Here is a 25,617-nt window from a genome sequence, read left to right on the forward strand (position 1 = left end):
TATACACTCTAATGATCAGCTCTTAGCAGCCCATGTGAGTCACCTAATACATGTGGGAACCATCATTTAGCAACTAGCATGAAATATCTCATAAAATTACAAAAATATTAGTAATCATTCATGACTTATTTACATGAAAACAAAATTACATATCCTTTATATCTAATCCATATACCAACGACCAAAAACACCTACAAAAACTTTCATTCTTCAATTTTCTTCATCTAATTGATCTCTCTCAAGTTCCATCTTCAATTTCTAAGTGTTCTTCATAAATTCCATAAGTATAGTTTCATAAAAATCAAGAATACTTCCAAGTTTGCAAGTCTACTTCCAAGCTTTCTAATCCATTCCAAGTAATCATCTAAGATCAAGGAACCTTTGTTATTTATAGTAGGTTATCTTTCTAATTCAAGGTAATATTCATATTCAAACTTTGATTCAATTTCTACAACTATAACAATCTTATTTCGAGTGAAAATCTTACTTGAACTTGTTTTCGTGTCATAATTCTGCTTCAAGAACTTTCAAGCCATCCAAGGATCCTTTGAAGCTAGATCAATTTTTCTCATTTCCAGTAGCTTTATCCAGAAAACTTGAGGTAGTAATGATGTTCATAACATCATTCGATTCATACATATAAAGCTATCTTATTCGAAGGTTTAAGCTTGTAATCACTAGAACATAGTTTAGTTAATTCTAAACTTGTTCGCAAACAAAAGTTAATCCTTCTAACTTGACTTTTAAAATCAACTAAACACATGTTCTATATCTATATGATATGCTAAATTAATGATTTAAAACCGGAAAACACGAAAAACACCGTAAAACCGGATATACGCCGTTGTAGTAACACCGCGGGCACTTTTGGGTTAGTTAATTAAAAACTATGATAAACTTTGATTTAAAAGTTGTTCTTCTGGGAAAATGATTTTTCTTATGAACATGAAACTATATCCAAAAATCATGGTTAAACTCAAAGTGGAAGTATGTTTTCCAAAATGGTCATCTAGACGTCGTTCTTTCGACTGAAATGACTACCTTTACAAAAACGACTTGTAACCTGTAATTTCGACTATAAACTTATACTTTTTCTGTATATATTCATAAACTTAAGTTCAATATGAAATCATAACAATTGGATTCACTCAAAACGGATTTAAAATGAAGAAGTTATGGGTAAAACAAGATTGGATATTTTTTTATTATTTTAGCTACGGGAAATGTTTAACAAATCTATACAAATCATATCCTAGCTAACTTATATTGTATTATACATGTATTCTAATATATTATGTAATCTTGGGATACCATAGACACGTATGCAAATGTTTTGACATATTATATCGACCAATGTATATATATTATTTGGAACAACCATAGACACTCTATATGTAGTAATGTTGGAGTTAGCTATACAGGGTTGAGGTTGATTCCAAAAATATATATACTTTGAGTTGTGATCTAGCCTGAGACGTGTATACACTGGGTCGTGGATTGATTCAAGATAATATATATCGATTTATTTCTGTACATCTAACTGTGGACAACTAGTTGTAGGTTACTAACGAGGACAGCTGACTTAATACACTCAAATCTTTAAAACATAATAAAAATGGTTGTAATTATATTTTGATCATACTTTGATATATATGTACATATTTGTATAGGTTCGTGAATCGATCCGTGGCCAAGTCTTATTTCCGAGGAAGGAAGTATCTATGAAAGTGAGTTATAGTCCCACTTTTAAAATCTAATATTTTTTGGGATGAGAATACATGCAGGTTTTATAAATGATTTACAAAATAGACACAAGTACGTGAAACTACATTCTATGGTTGAATTATCGAAATCGAATATGCCCCTTTTTATTAAGTCTGGTAATCTAAGAATTAGGGAACAGACACCCTAATTGACGCGAATCCTAAAGATAGATCTATTGGGCCTAACAAACCCCATCCAAAGTACCGGATGCTTTAGTATTTCGAAATTTATATCATATCCGAAGGGTGTCCCGGAATGATGGGGATATTCTTATATATGCATTTTGTTAATGTCGGTTACCGGGTGTTCACCATATGAATGATTTTTATCTCTATGTATGGGATGTGTATTGAAATATGAAATCTTGTGGTCTATTGTTACGATTTGATATATATAGGTTAAACCTATAACTCACCAACACTTTTGTTGACGTTTAAAGCATGTTTATTCTCAGGTGAATACTAAGAGCTTCCGCTGTTGCATACTAAAATAAGGAGAAGAATTGGAGTCCATGTTTGTATGATATTGTTTAAAAACTGCATTCAAGAAACATATGTCGATGTAATATATTTCTATTGTAAACCATTATGTAATGGTCGTGTGTAAACAGTATATTTTAGATTATCATTATTTGATAATCTACGTAATGTTTTTTTTAAACCTTTATTGATAAAATAAAGGTTATGATTGTTTTAAAAATGAATGCAGTCTTTGAAAAACGTCTCATATAGAGGTCAAAACCTCGCAACGAAATCAATTAATATGGAACGTTTATAATCAATATGAACGGGACATTTCATGTTCCCTAATTCTTAGATTACCAGACTTAATGAAAAGGGGCATATTCGATTTCGATAATTCAACCATGGAATGTAGTTTCACGTACTTGTGTCTATTTTGTAAATCATTTATAAAACCTGCATGTATTCTCAGCCCAAAAATATAAAGGGTAAAAAGGCAATTGAAACTCACCTAATGTATTTTGTAGTAAAAATACATATAACGGCATTGAACAAAATTAAGGTTGGCCTCGGATTCACGAACCTATATCATTTGTATATATATATATATTAAAACATATAATCGTAATCGAACAAATATATATATTATTATTAGTGATATAATTTTTATTTCAATAACTTATGTACTTCTTTATATATATTTTAGATAAATAAAATATAAATTTTGTTGTGTTATATGTATTAAATATATATATCGTTTGTTTGTTAAAAACTAGTAATTGTAATAATACTAAAATGATATTTGTAATGGTAAAATGATAATACTGATAATAATTAATATTACTAATAAAAATAATAATGTCAATAATTCTATTAGTGTTAAATATAATGATATTATCAACAACAACTGTAACGATATTAATTTACTATTACAGATAGTTATAATAATGATTTTCGTAATTATATGATAATACTTATTAACAATACTACTTATAATGATATTAATAGAAGTGATAATATAATTGTAGTGATAATAATAATATTAATAAAAGTAATAAATATGATATTAATAATGATAATAGCTATAATACTAACAATGTCAACAATAATAATAATCATAATATTAATAACGATACTTACAATGATAAGATTAATAATAATCATATAAATAATATTTTTACTAATACTAATGATAGTAATAATTATAATACTTATAAATATGGTAATAATACTAATAATTGTTACAATACTAATAATAAAAATAATATCAATAACAATAATAATAATCATAGTAATAACATTAATAATAATAATAATAATAATAATAATAATAATAATATAAATGATAATAAAAATAATAATAATAATAAAAAGATGAAGCTACCTTCATGGATTTCGGCCCCAAAAAAATAAACTGCCCAGCAGGGACTCGAACCCCCGACCTCTCGAATACTCGCAAACACATAAACCATTCAGCTGCTACACCTTTTTCTGTTTATTTATGTAATTTAATTTTATTTAAACCGTATGGCTGTTATCATCTTCTTCTCATTACTGTAATCGACCAGAACCTTTATCAATCTATACCAGCTATATATCGATTTTAATTTAGAATAAAGAATATGAATTTTAACAAATTGAATATAGTTGAAATGATTTAAAAAAAAAAAGACTGCAGTAGCAGTCTGTTCTAAAAAAAAAAATTAAACTTATAATCAAATCAATTGGAGACAAATCAAATATATAACAACTAAATCAAGTTTTCTTTAGAATGTAAAAACAAAACAGAAACGATCCATAATCAGTATTTGAATTAATTCATTCGAAAAAGAAAAAAATTATTACTGTAACAGGTTCATAAACACGTTCATGAACTTGAAATCAAACTTGGAATTTTAGAACGTTTTAGTCTTCGATTAAAACATGAAAGATGTTCTAAATCTATCATAGAAACTTTATGGATCGTCAATTTAATTTAAAACATTACACAGATTATGAATTTCTTCAAGAACATATTCTTTGACTTTTGTTTTTGAATGTTTGACTCTTAAATTCGTGAGTTATATAAAGAATTGGAATTGGAGACTTTTCAGAAAGATTAAGTAAAGAATTCCTAAGACAACTACATTTTTAGATTTCGAAGAATGATCCGATTTTGAGGTTTTGATAAAAATAAGAAAAACAGAGGTATCGGCTAATATATCTGTTTCATTTTTTTTTTAAAGGCAGCTATAATTGCTATTGGTAAATACTGGCTTGAATGATTCCTTTCAAAGAAAAACTGAAAAAGTCGTTTGGTGTATTGTGAATGGTGGTCGACCCGTTTTGTTTATTCAGTAAATAAATAAAAAAATAAAACAGATAGGAACCATTAACAGATTTTGGATTTATCCTTTTGACTTTGATTCGATTTGTAATCAATCAGGGACAAGATTCGTGTATGAATTAGTTAAATAGATATGTGAACGAATTTATACTCTTTTTTCTTAATTTTAATGGTTTATGTGATAATTATTAATAATTAATAAATAATTATATTATTAATAATAATTATTTTGATAATAATAATAGATAATAATATTAATAATAATACTAATAATAATGACATTCATAGTAATATTAAATAATAATAATAATAATAATAATAATAATAATAATAATAATAATAATGATAATAATAATAATATTAGAAAGATAATATTTATAATAATAACACCAAAATAATACTAATAATGTTGATATTTAAAAGGATAATAATTAATGATAATAATCATAATACTATACTAATAATTTATATCATTAACGATAATAATATTATTAGTAATGCATCAATTTATCTATATCAAATTTCATATTAGCATGTCTTATTTATTATTACTAAATTATATTGAAAGTAATATTACTATAAAAAGTAATTTTTTTTTTAACTTATACTTTTAATTTAATATGCTACTTTTACACACTATCAACTATGTGATATTTAATAACTTATATTCAATATTTAATATTTTTCCATTTTATATATATGTATTACAAAATATATATAATATTAATTAATTATGTTTAAGAATTATATCTATTTCTATAGGTATATATATATCTATTTCTATAGGTATATATATATATATATATATATATATATATATATATATATATATTTATATATTTATATATATATTTATATATATATATATATATATATATATATATATATATATGTATGTGTATATATATATTGACATAGATCTTAATTATTTAATATATTATTTCATTTAATTCTAATGTTTCAATTGTATTTGTAATTTCACATTATTATATATATTTACAGTTAATTATATATATATATATATATATATATATATATATATATATACATACATTTTCATTTACACAATTGTTCGTGAATCGTCGGTAATAGTCAAAGGTTAACTGAATGCATGCAACGGTTCAAAATTTTAAGATTCAATTAAATAGACTTTGCTTATCGTGTCGAATTCATATAAAGATTATGTTTAAATTTAGTCGGAAATTCCCGGGTCATCACACAATACAGCCTAGACCCTAACGGTTTCCAGAATACGAGAGAGAAACTCCTGCATTCGTCGCCTGAAAACCAGAGAAGATAAGATACCGAAAAAGTAGATCGATAATAATACCTGTCGGGTATGGATAGACGGAGGACCCTTATTATGACGGAAAGCTTAGTAACACCGAACCACCGGCGAGATGCGGGTGGTCGGAGAGGCCATCACACACCGAACCTTCAATACGTCAACAGAGGTGTTGATCGAAAAAGTTTTAAGCCTGTGAAGAAGAAAATGATGTAACAGTAGATCTGCACAAATATCTAGGTAGGGAGCGTTTGAGGATATGATCAAAGCTAAAACTCATGTTAAAGAGGATTGATTGTTTAATTTGGAAAAAATGATTGATAAATTGTTTTAGCTCTGGCACTCGTGTTAACTCAGTTTGGAATTTGGATTCTTGAGGGCGTAAAACTGTCAATCAGATTAGTCTCATTCAATAGGATTAAAGGAATTAATATCTGGTGGGATTGAACTCCAGTGATGACCGGAGCTTAATCGGAATAAGTAGTTACTGTAGGATTTGTGATAATTTCCGCAGAGTAATATTGTATTGATTATGTGTGTTGTACTGAATAACATATGGGGTGCATTTATAGGCGCCAATGATTTATTAGAGGGAGGTCTCAAGTTCGAGTCTCTCCCCTTAAAAATATCCGCGAAATTTATTTCTTGAAAGTCGGATTATCCCTAGAGGTTTTACCGGCCCGTATTCAGGAACCATGTCCGACCTGCCTGCTCCTCAGGATGGTTTAAGGTTCGGATCCCTGTGATGCAGTTCTGGTTTGGCCTGAAAGAGTGTGCGTGCGTGGAAAATGAGAGTATTCGATGCCAATAACTTTCCTTTAAATAAAACAAACTGGCATAACAAATTTCCCTAAATTTATGGGATGACGTGACATAAGCACTCCATTCGTGCGTTATGATTCAGATATTTTAATGTTCGTGTGCAGGCTATCTGGTATCCTGCACGTTTGACTAGGTTCAGAATGCTTGGGTGTGCGCACAGCCTTAAGTGTTTCTTGGTACCCTGTATTTGAATGATCTTCTAGGAGGCCTGCATGCTTGAGTTGTTACAATGCTCGTGTGCAGGATACCAGATAGACTACATATGATGGGCTTACGTACGACTACTTCCTTTAGTTGTCTTTCATCATCCCGGATGGCTTTATAGATGGCTCATATGCCAATATTTCGTCATTGTCTGTCTGGAAAGCATCCACACGGCTTACAAGTTTCCATCATGTACGGAAATCGGTTGTTTTTAGCTTGGATCTTTCCCTCAGCCGGTGACGGCTTTTTCATTTGACTCCTTTGCAAGTTTTGTTTGGTAAATGTGCATGAGTCTTATACGAATAAGGCTCATTTGATATGGATCGAGTATGTGTATCATCAAGGCCCCCCCAGTTTGGTGACGCCAACCGGTATGGGTACGTTGTCAAACTTGAAAGATCTGACTGATTTGACGTGCATTAAATATATGTTTGCTGACGGGACTCTTTTGTACACTGCGCCGTTTCCGATACCTATATTTCCTTTGAAATTCAAATCATTACCCTAAAAAACTTTTTCTAACTTCTTATCTCTAAACTCGTGACACGTGTAATGAATCGTAACCGTCCATTTGCTTTTCTTATCGACTATACATACACCTCCGGTTAATTGCTTTAATTTTTGACGCTTCCAAAACTCCCTATACCAGTATTCTTTAAAGACTTTTTAAATTACTCAACTTCTCTTTATGGTTAGATCCTCCCTCCTTCTTGTTATAAAACATGAATTTGTTTTTTTCTTAGTTTTTAATAGAATGGTCGATGGTCGATGAATCCACTCCGTCTACTTCTTAGTTTTTAATAGAATGGTCGATGAATCCACTCCGTCTACTTGTGGTCGTGTTCGTAAAGCTAAGGTGAAATCATAGTGTAGTTACTCCACTAATCATTCATGTCGGTGCAAACGTTTCACATGACACTACGATAAACGCCCACCATTTAACAAACAAATAGCTAGGACCGATCCATACACCTCATATAATAATGTAATAACTAAGAGCTTGTACCAACTACCGAGTAATCAAAAGGTGAAAGGTGACGTCGTAGATATAACAAAATACACCGCTACGATCGATGCTACATTATCGGTGTCACAATAATGTGCCCACAAGACCTCCATGGATAGGTTACTATTAGGCATATTTTAAGAAACCGTTTTAGCCGACTTATAATTATAAATGTTCAAATACTTTTCAAGTGATTAAAGGCCTTTATAATATAATTAAAAAGAATTTATGAAATGAACTTAAATATTTTACGTTTGGCCAAATACTTAAAATGTTTTATAACATAGTACGTCGTTTTATTTTAAAATCACGTGTCAACTCAACCATTCGGTCTAACTTTTGTCACGAGTCACGTGAGATTGAATTTGATCCCTTTATGAATCAACAACTTAAACGGGATTTAACAGGACATGTAAAGCCACTTGAAATGAGGGACACTCGATACGAATCACCGTATTAGTAGCCACACACACACGTGTTATTTACCGGGCTGTATTGGGACATTTTTGGGCTGTGTTCTGGACATTTCGGGCTGTTTTTGAGGTTGAGTTACAGCTGTTTCGGGGTTGATTTCGGGACATTTTCAAGACTATTTTTGTTAGGCTTTTCAAGACACGGTTTTGACATAGTTTTCAAAGACTAGAATATTATAAGTTCCCCAAACTACACATGTGATTAGAAATTTTGTTAGAACAACAAAAATTGAGAAAATCATAACATATACACTTTAAAGACTAATAAACAAAATAACTTTTCAAATAAGCATGACATAATGTTGAAGAGGTTCATAAGATCCCGGAGATTTATACGAAACATGAAGAAGTCTTCCAACAAGCCTTGAGGGTAGTCGATGTTGTTCCTAAAGGTGATAAACGTACAGCCTCGGAAAGTGGAGGTAAATGAGGTTGTTTCAGTTGACAAGGATCTTGTTGTGGTGTCGGATGTTGAAGGGTTTGTAGAAGAAGAAGTTGAAGGGGCTAGTGTTAAAGATAAAAGGGTTGAAGATGAAGGTGTTTTTGAGTTTCAAGTTGGTAGTTTAAAGAAGGACGCAAAAGGAATTTCAGCTTTCGGTTTAAAGTCACCATCAAGTGTTAAATTGCATGTTTTTATTACAGGAGAAGCTCCACATGTTAATGATGGTGACCGATTATCTCCATGTAAGTTTGGAGCATTCCCGAGTAGTCATAGTATGGGGATTAATGAGTTGGCAAAGGAAGATGTTGGTATTTCTTCAAATAACAGTGGTGATTTAGGTGGTCGTAGGATTAGCAGGGATGTTAAATTGACGAAAAGAAATGGTAAGGGTAAAGCGGTTATGACTTAAAGCGGTCATGACTAAGCCGAATAATATTGGTTCGTTTACTCTTCGGGATGAAGATGTAGAGAACGGGTCGGGCGAGAATGATGAAGGTTTTTTTGATGGTCTTTCAAGACGAGGCTTAATCCCTCCCTCGACGGGTACACTCATTAGCGGCAGTTCATTAAATGTGATTGAAGTGGATCGGAACGTCGGGTTTTTTGAGGGTCTTAAGAAGGAAGGTTCGCTCCCTCCTCCCATGCCGGGTATTAGGATTGGTAGATCTTCGTCAAAGGTTTCATCATACGAGATTATACATCGGGCGGGCAACTTATTTAATCGATTAAAGGTTGACGGTGTAGTTATTAAGCCAATCATAAAGACTCGAAAAGGTAAAAGGATCGTCAGGTAGTTTGTGACCGGATTGTTGTTTTTGTGTCGTTTGTCGCTTTTTAGTTAGATTTCGATTTTTGTTTTGGTTCTTGTTTTAGATTGTGTTTCGGGATCGTTTTAGTGATTCAGTTGCTCAAGGCGCGAGTTTAGTTAGCTTTTGCTCTTTGGTATGTTATAGGGATCGTTTACTACTTTCGAGCCTTGCAGCGTTTCTGTTTTACGATTGTATCTTTGTTCGTCTTTTTCATCTATTGATGAAAAAGACTTTGTTATAACGTTATCGTTATTTTAGTCAAAAAAAATATATATATAATAATAAAAATAAATAAATAAATAAATATTCTTGTAGTCGGGTGGCCATAAATATTCTTGTAATTTCTTACTCCGTATAATGGAAATAGCAAAAGCATGTTTTACTTTTATCTTAAAATCTAAATTTTGCCCAAACAGACAATAAGTTTTCCATTTTCATTTTCGTTTAAGAAACGTACGAATACTTCGTCAAGTAATAAAGGATCCCATCACTTTTTGTTTGGTGATAGCCCGATTCATGGTAAATCTTTAATAAAGATTTTTGTCATGGATTGGAATATTTTAAATACAAATACTATATCCAACTTATAAAGATAATTGTGAAAAAATCTTTCAAGTGTTTTGGTAAAGGATTTTCTTGAGAATGTATATGTGGATTCAAAATATAAGGATTTTCAAGTGTTTTAGAAGAGAAAAATGTATATTGAGAAGAAGATAATGTGTCGGAAAAAAAACTTTCATACCCTCATTGATGATAGCCCAGACAGATTTGGCCCAGTTAGTCCAGCCCAATTCCCGTCTTTTTTTTTTTTTTTTTTGAAAGGCAACAAACTTTTCATTACTATTAACAATAGGTACAAGAATACAAGAAGCATGTGAGGCATGCTTAAAAAAGAAATAATGGAATCAGGAAATCGAATATAGCGAAACTAAAACAGTTTACAATCCTGTACAAGTCGAGAGTTAAGAAGAAAAATTAGCCATGATCGTCGAAAACGCTTGGGTTTAGGAGCCATTGCCCCCAATCGAGCTTAGCTTTTTTCGATCTTCTAGAGATCCACTCAAAGGCTCTTATTTGGACTTCACATAGAGCCATGGGACCATTGTTTTTCTTTTGACGAAATAGAGTATTGTTTCGGTTGCGCCAAATTACGTATCCACACACCCATTCGATAGCCTTCCATATGGATGAATGTTGGTTGATTTGAGATGGGTCATGAACACCACAGAAGAGCTCTTCCAAATTCGAATATGATGGACGAGATGCTTTCCACCATCTGAGTACTTGAGCCCAAAGATACTTCGCAAAATTACAGTGGAGAAAAGTGTGGTCAACCGTTTCTAAGTCATTATTGCAAACTGGGCATCGAACCGAGTCCAAATCGACACCACGATTGTCTAGTTCGACCCGGACCGGGATCCTTCTCTTTTTTACACGCCATATAAGAATTCCGATTTTTTATGGAAGGATTTGGAGCCTGTCTGTTTCATGTTGTGATGCGAGATGTTGCAGTTGCTTGGAATCAATCATTTTGGACAGTGTGTGTGTCGAAAACTGGCCATTAGACTGCAGTATCCATTCCCACTTATCCATGCTACCGTTCGAAAAAGAGAAACTGTCCAGCAAAGCCAATAGTTCTTGTAGCTCGGTGAGTGTTCTACCCGATGGATCTCGCAGCCAATTCCATGAGAATACCAATTCATCACCAATTTTTCGAAATCTGTTACTAATCAACACATCTTGCTCGAGCTCAAGCCGAAACAGCCTTCCAAATTTTTCAGCAAGTACCTGATTTCCTAGCCATTTATCTCTCCAAAAGAGAGTGTTATCACCTTTACATACAAGCTTCACGAAAGAGTTAGAGAAAGATATATCAAGGTTATCGACGACCCTGCCCACTTTACAAATATTGTTCCATACCGCCCCCATTCCTGAGCCTTGATAACTAACCCCAGTCCCCCGTCTCGCCCGTATAAGCTTGAAATAATTTTTACCCAAAGAGCACCCTTTTCATTGTGAAACCGCCACCACCATTTCCCCAATAAAGCCAAGTTTTTGGCCTTTAAGGACCCGATGTTTAACCCCCCGCTCTCATATGGAAGAAGAATATTTTCCCATTTTACCCAAGAGATTTTTGTATTTTTACCCGACCCGCCCTAAAAGAAATTACGACGCAAACCTTCGAGCTTGTTGATGACACATGATGGGGCACGAAATAGGGAGAAGGCATACAATGGAAGACTACTAAGGACCTATTTTATAAGGGTAAGGCGGCCACCAAATGACATCGCCCTTGCTTTCTAATCCGCTAGCCTAGCATGGCATTTATCTAGGAAGGGTTCCCAATCTCGAAGATTTCTCATTTTTTTCCCGATAGGTAACCCGAGGTATGATAAAGGGTATGTACCGATTTGACATCCAAACTTTCTTGCCATATCATCCACATTATTCTTTTGGACCTCGAGACCACAAAGCGAGCTTTTTGAGACGTTTACTTTTAGACCCGAGAAAATTTCGAAGCACTTGAGGACTTTGAATATGTTCAAGATATTTCTCTTGCGCCAGTCACCAAAGATAATTGTGTCATCAGCATATTGTAGGTGCAAGACCATGATTTTGTCTTTCCCGACATCAATCCCTTTGTAATGACCGACATGGACTGCACGTTTGATTAAAGCATTTAGACCCTCAACAACAATAATAAAAAGATAAGGGGATAGTGGATCTCCCTGGCGAATCCCTCTTTGGAGTGTGAACTCCTCAGTGGGTGAACCGTTAACTAGTACCGAGACCGAGGCTGATGAAATACATGAGCTGATCCACCTCCTCCATTTTAGTCCGAAACCCATTCTTTCAAGGATTTTATTTAAGAAATCCCAGTTAATGCTATCGAATGCTTTTTCAAAATCAGCTTTAAAAATTAAGCACTTCTTCTTAAGTCTTTTTACCTCGTCGAGCATCTCGTTTGCAACAAGGATTCCATCCAATATGAATCTACCTTTCATGAAAGCACTTTGCTCCACCCCGATGATTTTGTGGATAACTCTTTGAAGCCTTTTTGAAATTATGTTTGCAATGATTTTATAAAAACTTCCTATGAGACTGATGGGGCGAAAGTCACCTAGATTCATGGGAGTTTTCTTCTTTGGAATTAAAGTTAGAAAACTTGCATTGCAGCCTTTCGAGATCGATTCCTTGGACCAGAACCAGTCCACAGCCATCTTTAGATCATCTTTTAAGAGCCCATAAAATTTCTTGTAAAAGTTCAAATTCACACCGTCCGGGCCCGGGGCTTTTGATGGCTCGCATTCTTTAATGGCGTTCCAGATATTAGCCTCTGAGAATGGGGCTTCTAACATTTCAGCATCCTCAGAACTGATACGGTTGAAAGGTAGCAAATTCAGCGAGTCAAAGTCTGGGTTATCAGTTTGGTTTTCCTTAAATAGTTTACTGTAGAACTCGAGGATTTCTTTTTTAATGGCCGAAGGCTGCTCATCCCATACCCCGTTTATATACAGACCCCGGATGTTTGAGCAATTATTTCTTCTCTTGATTGAAGCATGAAAATAAGTTGTATTATCATCTCCATCTGTATCCCATTTCACTCTAGATTTTTGTTTAAGCATGTCGGATTTTTCTTTTTTCTTTTTGAGCCAAAGGATCCTAGCTTTCAACCAATTTTCTCTATCTTCATCCGATATGGGACCATTATCAGCCTTCGATTCGAACTCTTCAGTTTCTTTTTTCAGTCGCTCAATATCTTTATCAAGGTTTCCGTATTCTGATTTACTCCATGATTTGAGAGCTGCTTTCACGTTCTTGAGCTTGTCTCGGAATATGCAGTCTGCCCTATGGCCATGTACCTGTGAGTTCCAAGCATCAACAATTATCTTTTCAACCTCTTTCGATTCCAACCAAGTGTCGAAAATCTTAAAAGGTTTAGGTCCGAAGTCGTTGTTATTGTCCCTGATGATAATCGGGCAATGATCTGATGTATTGCGATCGAGAGCTATAGCAGTGACATCTCCCCACGAAAATAGGAATTCTTCATTTGCCAAGAAACGATCCAATTTACTGAATTTTTTGCCGTTATCACAAATACGGGTAAACCTTTTCCCCAACAGTGGAATCTCGATTAGGTGATTGTTTTCTATGAAATTGTTGAAAATCTTAGCTCGTCTTTCAATGAAGCGACTGTTTTGACTTTCCTCTCGACACCTTACTTCGTTAAAATCAGCCCCGAGTATCCAGTCCACATCCGGATACGACATCAGATGTTCCAAATCGCCCCAAAATTTCGTTTTATCCACGTCGTTGTGTGGTCCATAGGCATTAACCACAATCGTTTCTTTTTCTTTTCCTAACCACTTACCTTTGATAGCCAGGAAATGTTGACCTTCGACTGTATGGTTGACATTAAAAACGTTCGAATCCCAAATAACAAGCATACCACCCGATTGCCCTACTTTAGGTTTCTGAATAAAGTTGAAATTGGCTGCACCCCAGATCATCTCGATCCAGTTGTCATCTACAACATTACATTTGGATTCCTGGACCAAAACTATATCTGGACGTTCTTTTAACCTCATTGACCTGAACCATCCTATTTTACTCTCCTTTCTATCTTCACTCCCGAACCCACGAATATTCAGAGACATGATCTTCATAATTAACAAATTGGAACGAATCGTGTATCAAAGGAGATGTCTATTGGGGTTTTTCACCCCAATGAACCCCTAATTTGCTCCCAAAATCTTTTAAACCAACACTTTCGGAGGATAGCTGAGAGGTGTTTGTTGGTTTCTTACAGTCTTTTTGCGAGACAGAATTGGATTTTTTCTTCAGACGTTTTGGAGTATTTCTTGCAAGATGTTTGAAATGAAGAATACGGGAAGAGGCATTCCATCGCCTCACGCTGTTCCATGAGTTTACCTTAGGAGTTATGCATGTTCGTTCTTTGCGAGGGGGAAGGTTAACGTTGGTATTATTGAGAGTGGTAGGTTTAAGACGATTGTTCTCATCTCCAGGATTATGGTGACTTAAAACAGTTTTGTTGGGAGGGATTTTGTCTCGGTGAATTGGATCTATAGGTGGTTGTGAATGGGGTTTGATTTTTGGTTTACAGGTTTTTTGTTTGTGATGAATCGATTTGGTATGATTAGTCGTCTTATCAATTTGGGAGCATGTAGGTGGGGGGTTAGGAGTGGTTTGGGCCAAGGGTTGAAACAGATTGGCTACACGAATTGGACTAATAGGGCTATTGGAAGATTGGTTACCAGGACTAGGTTTGTTGGTGTAGTGACCCGAACTTTTCCATGTTTATATATATTAATTGAGATTGATATTTACATGATTAAATATTTCCAACATGTTAAACAATCAAACTTGTTAAGACTTGATTAATTGAAATACGTTTCATATAGACAATTGACCACCCAAGTTGACCGGTGATTCACGAACGTTAAAACTTGTAAAAACTATATGATGACATATATATGGTTATATATATAGTTAACATGATATTATGATAAGTAAACATATCATTAATTATATTAACAATGAACTACATATGTAAAAACAAGACTACTAAATTAATGATTTTGAAACGAGACATATATGTAACGATTATCGTTGTAACTACATTTAATGTATATATATCATATTAAGAGATATTCGTACATCATAATATCATGATAATATAATAATTTAAAATCTCTTTTGATATTATAAACATTGGGTTAACAACATTTAACAAGATCGTTAACCTAAAGGTTTCAAAACAACATTTACATGTAACGACTAACGATGACTTAACGACTCAGTTAAAATGTATATACATGTAGTGTTTTAATATGTATTCATACACTTTTGAAAGACTTCAAGACACTTATCAAAATACTTCTACTTAACAAAAATGCTTACAATTACATCCTCGTTCAGTTTCATCAATAATTCTACTCGTATGCACCCGTATTCGTACTCGTACAATACACAGCTTTTAGATGTATGTACTATTGGTATATACACTCCAATGATCAGCTCTTAGCAGCCCATGTGAGTCACCTAACACACGTGGGAACCATCATTTGGCAACTAGCATGAAATATCTCATAAAATTACAAAAATATGAGTAATCATTCATGACTTATTTACATGAAAACAAAATAACATATCCTTTATATCTAATCCATACACCAACGACCAAAAACACCTACAAACACTTTCATTCTTCAATTTTCTTCATCTAATTGATCTCTCTCAAGTTCTATCTTCAAGTTCTAAGTGTTCTTCATAAATTCCAAAAGTTCTAGTTTCATAAAATCAAGAATACTTTCAAGTTTGCTAGCTCACTTCCAATCTTGTAAGGTGATCATCCATCCTCAAGAAATCTTTGTTTCTTACAGTAGGTTATCATTCTAATACAAGGTAATAATCATATTCAAACTTTGGTTCAATTTCTATAACTATAACAATCTTATTTTAAGTGATGATCTTACTTGAACTTGTTTTCGTGTCATGATTCTGCTTCAAGAACTTCGAGCCATCCAAGGATCCATTGAAGCTGGATCCATTTTTCTCTTTTACAGTAGGTTTATCCAAGGAACTTAAGGTAGTAATGATGTTCATAACATCATTCGATTCATACATATAAAGCTATCTTATTCGAAGGTTTAAACTCGTAATCACTAGAACATAGTTTAGTAAATTCTAAACTTGTTCGCAAACAAAAGTTAATCCTTCTAACTTGACTTTTAAAATCAACTAAACACATGTTCTATATCTATATGATATGCTAACTTAATGATTTAAAACCTGGAAACACGAAAAACACCGTAAAACCGGATTTACGCCGTCGTAGTAACACCGCGGGCTGTTTTGGGTTAGTTAATTAAAAACTATGATAAACTTTGATTTAAAAGTTGTTATTCTGAGAAAATGATTTTTATTATGAACATGAAACTATATCCAAAAATTATGGTTAAACTCAAAGTGGAAGTATGTTTTCTAAAATGGTCATCTAGACGTCGTTCTTTCGACTGAAATGACTACCTTTATAAAAATGACTTGTAACTTATTTTTCTGACAATAAACCTATACTTTTTCTGTTTAGATTCATAAAATAGAGTTCAATATGAAACCATAGCAATTTGATTCACTCAAAACGGATTTAAAATGAAGAAGTTATGGGTAAAACAAGATTGGATAATTTTTCTCATTTTAGCTACGTGAAAATTGGTAACAAATCTATTCCAACCATAACTTAATCAACTTATATTGTATATTATGTAATCTTGAGATACCATAGACACGTATACAATGTTTCGACCTATCATGTCGACACATCTATATATATTTCGGAACAACCATAGACACTCTATATGTGAATGTTGGAGTTAGCTATACAGGGTTGAGGTTGATTCCAAAATATATATAGTTTGAGTTGTGATCAATACTAAGATACGTATACACTGGGTCGTGGATTGATTCAAGATAATATTTATCGATTTATTTCTGTACATCTAACTGTGGACAACTAGTTGTAGGTTACTAACGAGGACAGCTGACTTAATAAAATTAAAACATCAAAATATATTAAAAGTGTTGTAAATATATTTTGAACATACTTTGATATATATGTATATATTGTTATAGGTTCGTGAATCAACCAGTGGCCAAATCTTACTTTCCGACGAAGTAAAAATCTGTGAAAGTGAGTTATAGTCCCACTTTTAAAATCTAATATTTTTGGGATGAGAATACATGCAGGTTTTATAAATGATTTATAAAATAGACACAAGTACGTGAAACTACATTCTATGGTTGAATTATCGAAATCGAATATGCCCCTTTTTATTAAGTCTGGTAATCTAAGAATTAGGGAACAGACACCCTAATTGACGCGAATCCTAAAGATAGATCTATTGGGCTTAACAAACCCCATCCAAAGTACCGGATGCTTTAGTACTTCGAAATTTATATCATATCCGAAGGGTGTCCCGGAATGATGGGGATATTCTTATATATGCATCTTGTTAATGTCGGTTACCAGGTGTTCACCATATGAATGATTTTTATCTCTATGTATGGGATGTGTATTGAAATATGAAATCTTGTGGTCTATTATTATGACTTGATATATATAGGTTAAACCTATAACTCACCAACATTTTTGTTGACGTTTTAAGCATGTTTATTCTCAGGTGATTATTAAGAGCTTCCACTGTCGCATACTTAAATAAGGACGAGATTTGGAGTCCATGCTTGTATGATATTGTGTAAAAACTGCATTCAAGAAACTTATTTTGTTGTAACATATTTGTATTGTAAACCATTATGTAATGGTCATGTGTAAACAGGATATGTTAGATTATCATTATTTGATAATCTACGTAAAGCTTTTTAAACCTTTATTGATGAAATAAAGGTTATGGTTTGTTTTAAAATGAATGCAGTCTTTGAGGTCATATAGAGGTCAAAACCTCGCAACGAAATCAATTAATATGGAACGTTTTTAATCAATAAGAACGGGACATTTCAGTTGGTATCCGAGCGTTGGTCTTAGAGAACCAGAAAATTTGCATTAGTGTGTCTGATCGAGTTTGTTAGGATGCATTAGTGAGTCTGGACTTCGATCGTGTTTTCTTTAAAAATGATTGCTTAACATTTTTGTTGGAAACTATATATTTTTAACATATGAATATTATGTGATATATTAATCTCTTATCGTGTTTGATATTATGTGATAGATGTCTACCTCTAGAACAAGTCCCATTGACTCACCTAATAATAATGAAGAGTCAAATGTAAATTGGAATGATTCGTGGACTGATTCACAAGTTCCCGAAGAGGAACCGGAAGAAGAGTCGGAACCGGAAGAAGAATCGGAACCGGAAGAAGAATCGGAATCGGAAGAAGAAATAGAACCGGTGGGGGAAATAATAAAACGGTTAAGTAAAAGAGAATCCTCAACCAACCGACCAAGGTTAATTATGGTCAATGGTGTTTCCGCCAAGGAAGCAAAATATTGGGAGGATTACCAATTCTCCGATGAATCGGATTCCGACGAGAATTCCGATGATATTATAGAAATTACCCCAACTAAATTTAAAAAGGCAAAAGAAAATAATAAGGGAAAGGGCATAAAAATAGAGAAATCTAATTCCAACCCCGATGAACTTTATATGTATCGTCAACCCCCGAAGTCCTTAAGTTGTAACAATGACCCGGGAACCTCTAAACCACCAGGTTTTTTTAAACCAATGTGGATAACGACGGCTCGTATTAGGGGAACATCATATATCCCTAGAAACTTGGCAAAACGAACCAAAACTGAACAAGAAGAAACGAGCGAGTCGGAATAAGATAGTTATATTCGTGTGGTGTAATATATGTAATATAGTGTGCTTATGCTTTATGATATATGTAAAAAATTGCTTGTATTAATAAGTATTTTTTTTTATGAATCTAACTCTTGTCTATTTTACAGTATAAAAACACAAAATGGATAGACAACCCAATATTTTAAGAGACCTACCCGGAGACATGATTGATGAAATCTTGTCTAGAGTCGGTCAGAATTCTTCGGCACAACTATTTAAGGCGAGATCAGTTTGTAAGACATTCGAAGAACGTTCCAAGAATGCCTTGGTTTATAAAAGGCTTTCGTTCGGAAGATGGGGAATATCACATTGGGAAATCCATAAGTTACGATGTGTTTACTTTGACGCATATATTGCGGGGAACCCAAATGCTATTTTACGCAACGGGTTAAGAAATTATTTTGACTCAGTATATCCGAATATAAGACTTCGTGATTTAGAAAAAGCGGCTAACATGCAACATAAAGAAGCATGTTATGCTTACGGGTTAGTAATGTTCGCTTCTCACCAAAGTGAGAACAAGAACATCGGGCTACAACTATTAAACAAAACGTTCCCACAAGTGACGGAGTCGGTAATTGGGGTAAGAAATGAGGTTTTTAGGTTATTACGAGACTGTTGGTCATTACGTAACCCTCATCCCTTTGATGACATTACAACACGCTGTATTATCAACGGCCATAATGGTTATGTTCCACAAGACCAAGGATGGGAAGTAGTCATAGTAAAACCAGAATGCATGACTTGTTTCTGGACGTATGAATTACGTGTCTTTATTGCCTTTGCTGAACGACTTGTGTACTAGCTAGAATTATCTTCACAATTATCTTGTATCAAATTTATTGTGTGCTATATTTCATGCTATATGTAAAATAAGCGGTATTGTAAGTTTGTAAAATATTGTGTAAAAGTTTGAAAGCGAAATATTATTATAATCAGTTTTTCATATAGAATTGTAGTAGTTGAATTGTATATTAGCTACTAAGTATGAACTTAACGGGTAGGTACTACCCGAATTTAAACTAATAAAACGCTAATATGAAGAAAAAGCTTTTATAAATGAGTTCATATTATGCTACGAAATACTATTAACTACTCTTAATATTCTGTATGATTAACTTGTTCCATTTAACTATTTTGAAGGAAATGGCACCGACTACTCGACACACCGTTGTAGTAACCCGTCCATATCCCCCTGGACGAAATCAACAACATCTGGTCCCATTGCGAGGTACTGTCCTAAATATGCCATGAAGGACTCCAAGTAATATGAGCAAATGCACAGCGGAAGACTTAATTCGTACCTGAGAATAAACATGCTTAAAAGTGTCAACCAAAAGGTTGGTGAGCTCATAGGTTTATCGTAAATAATTATTTCCATTATTTTAATAGACCACAAGATTTCATATTTATAAACATAATACACTCGCAAGTGTATGAAAAGACGTTGAGCACTTGGTAACCATACTTAACATTTAAATCACAGCAGCATATTCTTAAATAAACCCTACACCGTACCAAGTGTAGTAACGAAACGAAGTACTGTGCAACCGTTTAAAACTGGTCGTCCAGCCCGGTTGGAGTTGTCAGGCCCGATAGATCTATCAACAGGATCCGCGTTTACGCTCCTCACGTAAATATTAGTTACCAAGTATAAAGAAATATGCCATGGTACAACTCCACGTAGAATATATTTTTGATCACTTGTGTCTATTTCGTAAAACATTTATAAAAGCAGCGCATGTATTCTCAGTCCCAAAAATATATATTGCAAAAACAATTAAAAAGGGAGCAAATGAAACTCACCGATACTGTATTTTATAGTAAAAATACATATGACGACATTTAGCAGTTGTAGGGTTGGCCTCGGATTCACGAACCTATATCGTTTATATATATTAAAACAAATAATAATTAACAAATTATATCATTAATATACTTCTTATTTTAATAACATATATACTTCATTAATTTAGTTAACTATATTTATTCTATATATATTTTAAATAAATACTTAATATTTATTATAAGAATATCAATATAGATGTTATATGTAATAAATATATTTTTATATAAATATATTTTGTTAAAAATAATAATTGTAATAATACTAAAATAATATTAACAATAATAATAATAACAATCAGCTTTATTAATCATAATAACAACAATAATCATAGATTAGTAATAATAATAATAATAATAATAATAATAATAATAATAATAATAATAATAATAATAATAATAATAAAAAATGATAATTTAAATATAGTTGTGTATATGTAGTCTTTATATTTTATGATCATAATAATTCTAATGATATTCATAATACTAATAGTAATGATAGTAAATATGTTACTTTTAATGATAATGGCATTACTAATTTTTTTTTATAAGATGATAGATTTAAAATAATGATACTAATATTAGTTAGTAATAATAATAATAATAACAATAAAAATAGAAATAAAAATTAAAAGAGTTATACCCTTAAAAGCTTCAAGTAAAAAGAAGTGCTTGAGACGGGGCTCGAACACAAGACCTCTCGCTTAACACATAACTCTCTTAACCATCCTTCCACTTCCTCTTTTATTTTTGATTAAAACACAATCCATTAATATATACCTAGTGTCTATAGCTCTGTTTGTTTCATCTTCAAAAAAAAAACATTTGTTCAAGCCCAGGTTCGATCCTGTGACCTCTTGGCTAACCGAAACATCACCAAACCACTGCAGCACTCATAAGTTCTTGGTTTTTTTCGCCATTTCATTTAACATATATCAGACTCTCGGCCCAACAATACCGCTGGCCCAACAACAAGAAAATGGCTCAACAATCTAAATTATTTATACGGCTCAATGTTTAGGATATTTAGAGTTTGCAACTACCACTAAGCCGATCTGTCCATTACTCCTTTTCATCATTTTTGTTTTTTTAAAACAAAGCTAGTGGGATGTGAATGTGGCCCTACTGCAACCCAAGAACTAACATTTTACACAACACCCATTAACTATATCATTTTCATCGTGATTTAAATTTAAACAGAAACAAATTCGTAACTGGTTCACGTACTGTAGCAGTGGGTTTCGTATGAGTGGGTTTTGAGTTTGTGGTGGTTCGAACAGAAGCCAGTCGTAGCAGCAGCGACAATAAACAATATAATCATCATTCTTGTTTCTATCGTGTTCACCATCTTCGATTGTCACTTTGGGTGGTGTTTTAATCGAAGGAATGGAAAACAGAAATAAATAGTTGCAGCTGTAAACGGTATGGTTGTGGTGGTAGTTTAGTCGTGGTGATGATGGTTGAGACAGTGGTGGTGATGATTCTTACGTCGACTGAGACCCAAAATAGAATTAGGAGAGAGAGATGGTGAGAGAGAGATGAGAGAGATAGATATGGCGGTTGTTGGGGTTGTTCTTGGTGATGGTGATGTGGTGGTTGCAGGTACCGGCGGATGGGTGATGGTTGTCATGAAGGAAAAAAATGGCGGGTGGTTGTAGGATTGAAGTAGACGAGGTGGTGGGTTTTAGGTGAATATGTGTGTGGTCTTCGAACAAAAGTAACACAATGGTGAACAAAAGTAACACAACGGTTCGAGTGGTGGTGACTCCAGTGATGGAAATGAGCAGCTCTTTGATTATGGTTAAGGTGTGGAAGGGTCCCAGATAGAAATAGAAACAAGAAAGAAGTTGTTGTGAAATGGTTGTCTGTGTCCTCATATGCAAGTGTACATATAATACACACATATATATAATATAAGATAAATTAAAATAATAATATATTATAACTCTTATATTTGTGAAAGAAGAAACGGATGAATCGGAAAAAGTAAACAGTGACTTCAATCATTCAATCAATTAGGTATAGTGTTAAGATATCAATCGATAACAGAAATTGATGATTTAATATTATAATATAATTTAAATATAAAACGTGTGATTTAAATTAGCCGTCGTCTACTATTTCATTCACGGACTGAAATTCGTACTCCGTTCATAATCAGTGGCGGATAAAAGTCTTTCAGATAAATCCCAAATTTTATATTATATATATTTAATTATTATAGTCATTATTTTATAAAAATAAACATTAATTATTTAAATAAAAATTAACTCAACTATTCCCACTAAATCCCATGTAAAATATTCGAAATGTTATATTTTATCAAATTAAATTCTAAATATACTTTTAATAAGCCTATACAACATATTTTTGGATCACCTTTTATTTTAAAAATCATATAAGTTCGAATTAAACTTCTCTAAATAATAGTCGAAACGTTCAACGAGTGTTACAATCATTAAATAATTACATTTGATATACTCTATATATATATATATATATATATATATATATATATATATATATATATATATATATATATATATATATATATATATATATATATAGATTTATTTTAATAACAATTTAATTATATCATATATTATTTTAATTTATTATATATTTACATATATTTATATTTATATTTATATGTATACACATTTATGTACAAATAATGATTCGTGAATCGTCGGGAATGGCCGAAGGTCAATTGGATAAATGAAACAATTCAAAATTTTTGAGACTCAACCTAACAGATTCTCTTATTGTGTTGAAATTACACTATCGTATCGAGAGTTTGGTTTTAAATTAGTCGAAATTTTCCGGGTCGTTACAGTACCCACCCGTTAAAGAGATTTCGTCCCCGAAATTTGATAGAGGTCGTCATGGACAACAATAGGGATGTTTTCATGACGAATATGAGGTGATAACGAAGTTTTATCATCATTGAGTAATATAGATAAAACAATTTGATTATGCGAAGAGTATAAGTGAAGCTATCACAAAAGAGTGAAATGAAGTAAATAGAGGTTCGTTTTAACTTTTGACGTAGTCACTATTGAATTCTGGAATTCAAGAAATTTAAAGAAATCTTCTAATCAGAAAGAAAATGTAATCGCACGATTTATTAGCAGATTGTTGGAGTTACGGAAGAACAGAAATATCATGGAAATATTTCCGTGATATGCTTAGGGCTTAAGTAGAATGACAGAGTTATGTAACATGGCACATGATGAGGATAAGGTCTGTGAATCATCATCACGTTACATTAGAAATTTAGCATGACTTACTGTAATATAATCACGTTGGCCAAGTGTCATTATATTATACTAATTCATGCTTCAATTCCCAACATTTCTCTAGGAAATCATTCATAATTCAAACTCGAATTTTAAAGAAATTTAGAAACTAAACTAGTTTCCTTTATGACGTAACACGGATAGCACGAAGAGATAGATAATTTCGAATAAAGATATTTATGAAGATATCTTTAGAAATATTGAAGATATTTATGACGATATTTTGAAATTTATAGATCAAAGGATGATGTAGAAAACGTTTCCGCAAGAATTTTAACATGACTTCGGAGCAAGATTTTCTTTAAAGATTTTGGCGGATCCAGAATTTCCTGGATTCTTTGAATATAGGGTTTGGTCCTTGTATTTGCCCTTGGTCTCCTTCATGGTTAGCTCAATCCGTTTTTCTCTACCAAATTTTCTATCGAGCGTTCCTAACACTTCCTTCTTTATCATCAACTTTTGGCCATTAAGACCATCTACAACAGGCTGCTTCGTCAGCATTTTCAAAGTTAACGGATCCGGGTCATCGGTTATCAAACCGAGGTGATTTCAAGAGAATTGTGTTTTTAGATGATTAAACGCTGATGGTAATATGATGAAATATAAAAAGGTTCTCCGGTAACGATAAAGAGTACACATATATACATCAAGGTTATAATAAGGTTGTTTCGAACGAAAAGTCGGAGTTGACTTGCTGGAGCTGTGACAAAATTGGCTACTTTGAAAAGGAGTCATAAGGTTGTTTTTTGTTAAAAAATGGTAAAGGATTCAACACAGGTACGTGTTAAACTATGAATTTAGGTTCGAGAGTTTTTCAGGTGCATAAATCTTTTCTTCCGTAGATGAAGTGCGGCTGGTTCATCCTTCCGATCGAGGTGTTTTCAAGAATCATGAAAAGATTTGAACGCGGATTGTAACTGTCGAGGTGCAAATGTGGTTTAAGATGAAATCAAGTGGCAACTTGAATAATTGTTTAGTTTCATATGTTATAATCAACATTTTAATTCATTTTAGTTGTCCAAAGTTAGCAGTCCAATAGTCCGATTGTCCAATGGTCCAATAAATTCATATATATATTAAATATATAATATTCGAATTAATTAATACATATCGTGACCCGTGTACCGGTCTCAGTGTCGATCACAACTCAAACCATATATATATTTTGGAATCAACTCCAACCCTGTATAGCCAACTCCCACCTTCACATATAGAGTGTCTATGGTTGTTCTGAAATATATATATAGATGGGTCGATATGATAAGTCGAAACCTTGTATACGTGTCCCGTTATTTATAGTGCGTAAAATAAATAAATATATATCATGACCCATTATACAACGTATTGTCTCAGAATTAATCCGACGTATTGTTGTACATGTGTCCCGACAGTATGTACAGTGCAGAAATTAAATAACAATAAATAAAATTGCGAGAATATAAATTGCGATAAATTAAATGTTAATCAGTTAGCTGGGAGCAGTTAGCTAGGAACAGTTAGC

At 32.8% G+C, this 25,617-nt stretch overlaps 1 protein-coding gene across 1 annotated transcript; it reads right to left on the minus strand.

The window, feature by feature from the left end:
• Positions 1–10,567: 10,567 nt before the first annotated feature.
• LOC139859485 (uncharacterized) lies at positions 10,568–11,521 on the minus strand. Its single transcript, XM_071848271.1, has 2 exons — positions 11,070–11,521; positions 10,568–11,012 (listed from the first exon to the last, which is right to left on the minus strand). Exons 1-2 carry the CDS (start codon positions 11,519–11,521, stop codon positions 10,568–10,570), a joined length of 897 nt encoding a protein of 298 aa, XP_071704372.1.
• Positions 11,522–25,617: the final 14,096 nt, after the last annotated feature.

The sequence above is a fragment of the Rutidosis leptorrhynchoides genome, chromosome 7 (genome assembly GCF_046630445.1).
Source record: "Rutidosis leptorrhynchoides isolate AG116_Rl617_1_P2 chromosome 7, CSIRO_AGI_Rlap_v1, whole genome shotgun sequence".
NCBI lineage: Eukaryota > Viridiplantae > Streptophyta > Magnoliopsida > Asterales > Asteraceae > Rutidosis > Rutidosis leptorrhynchoides.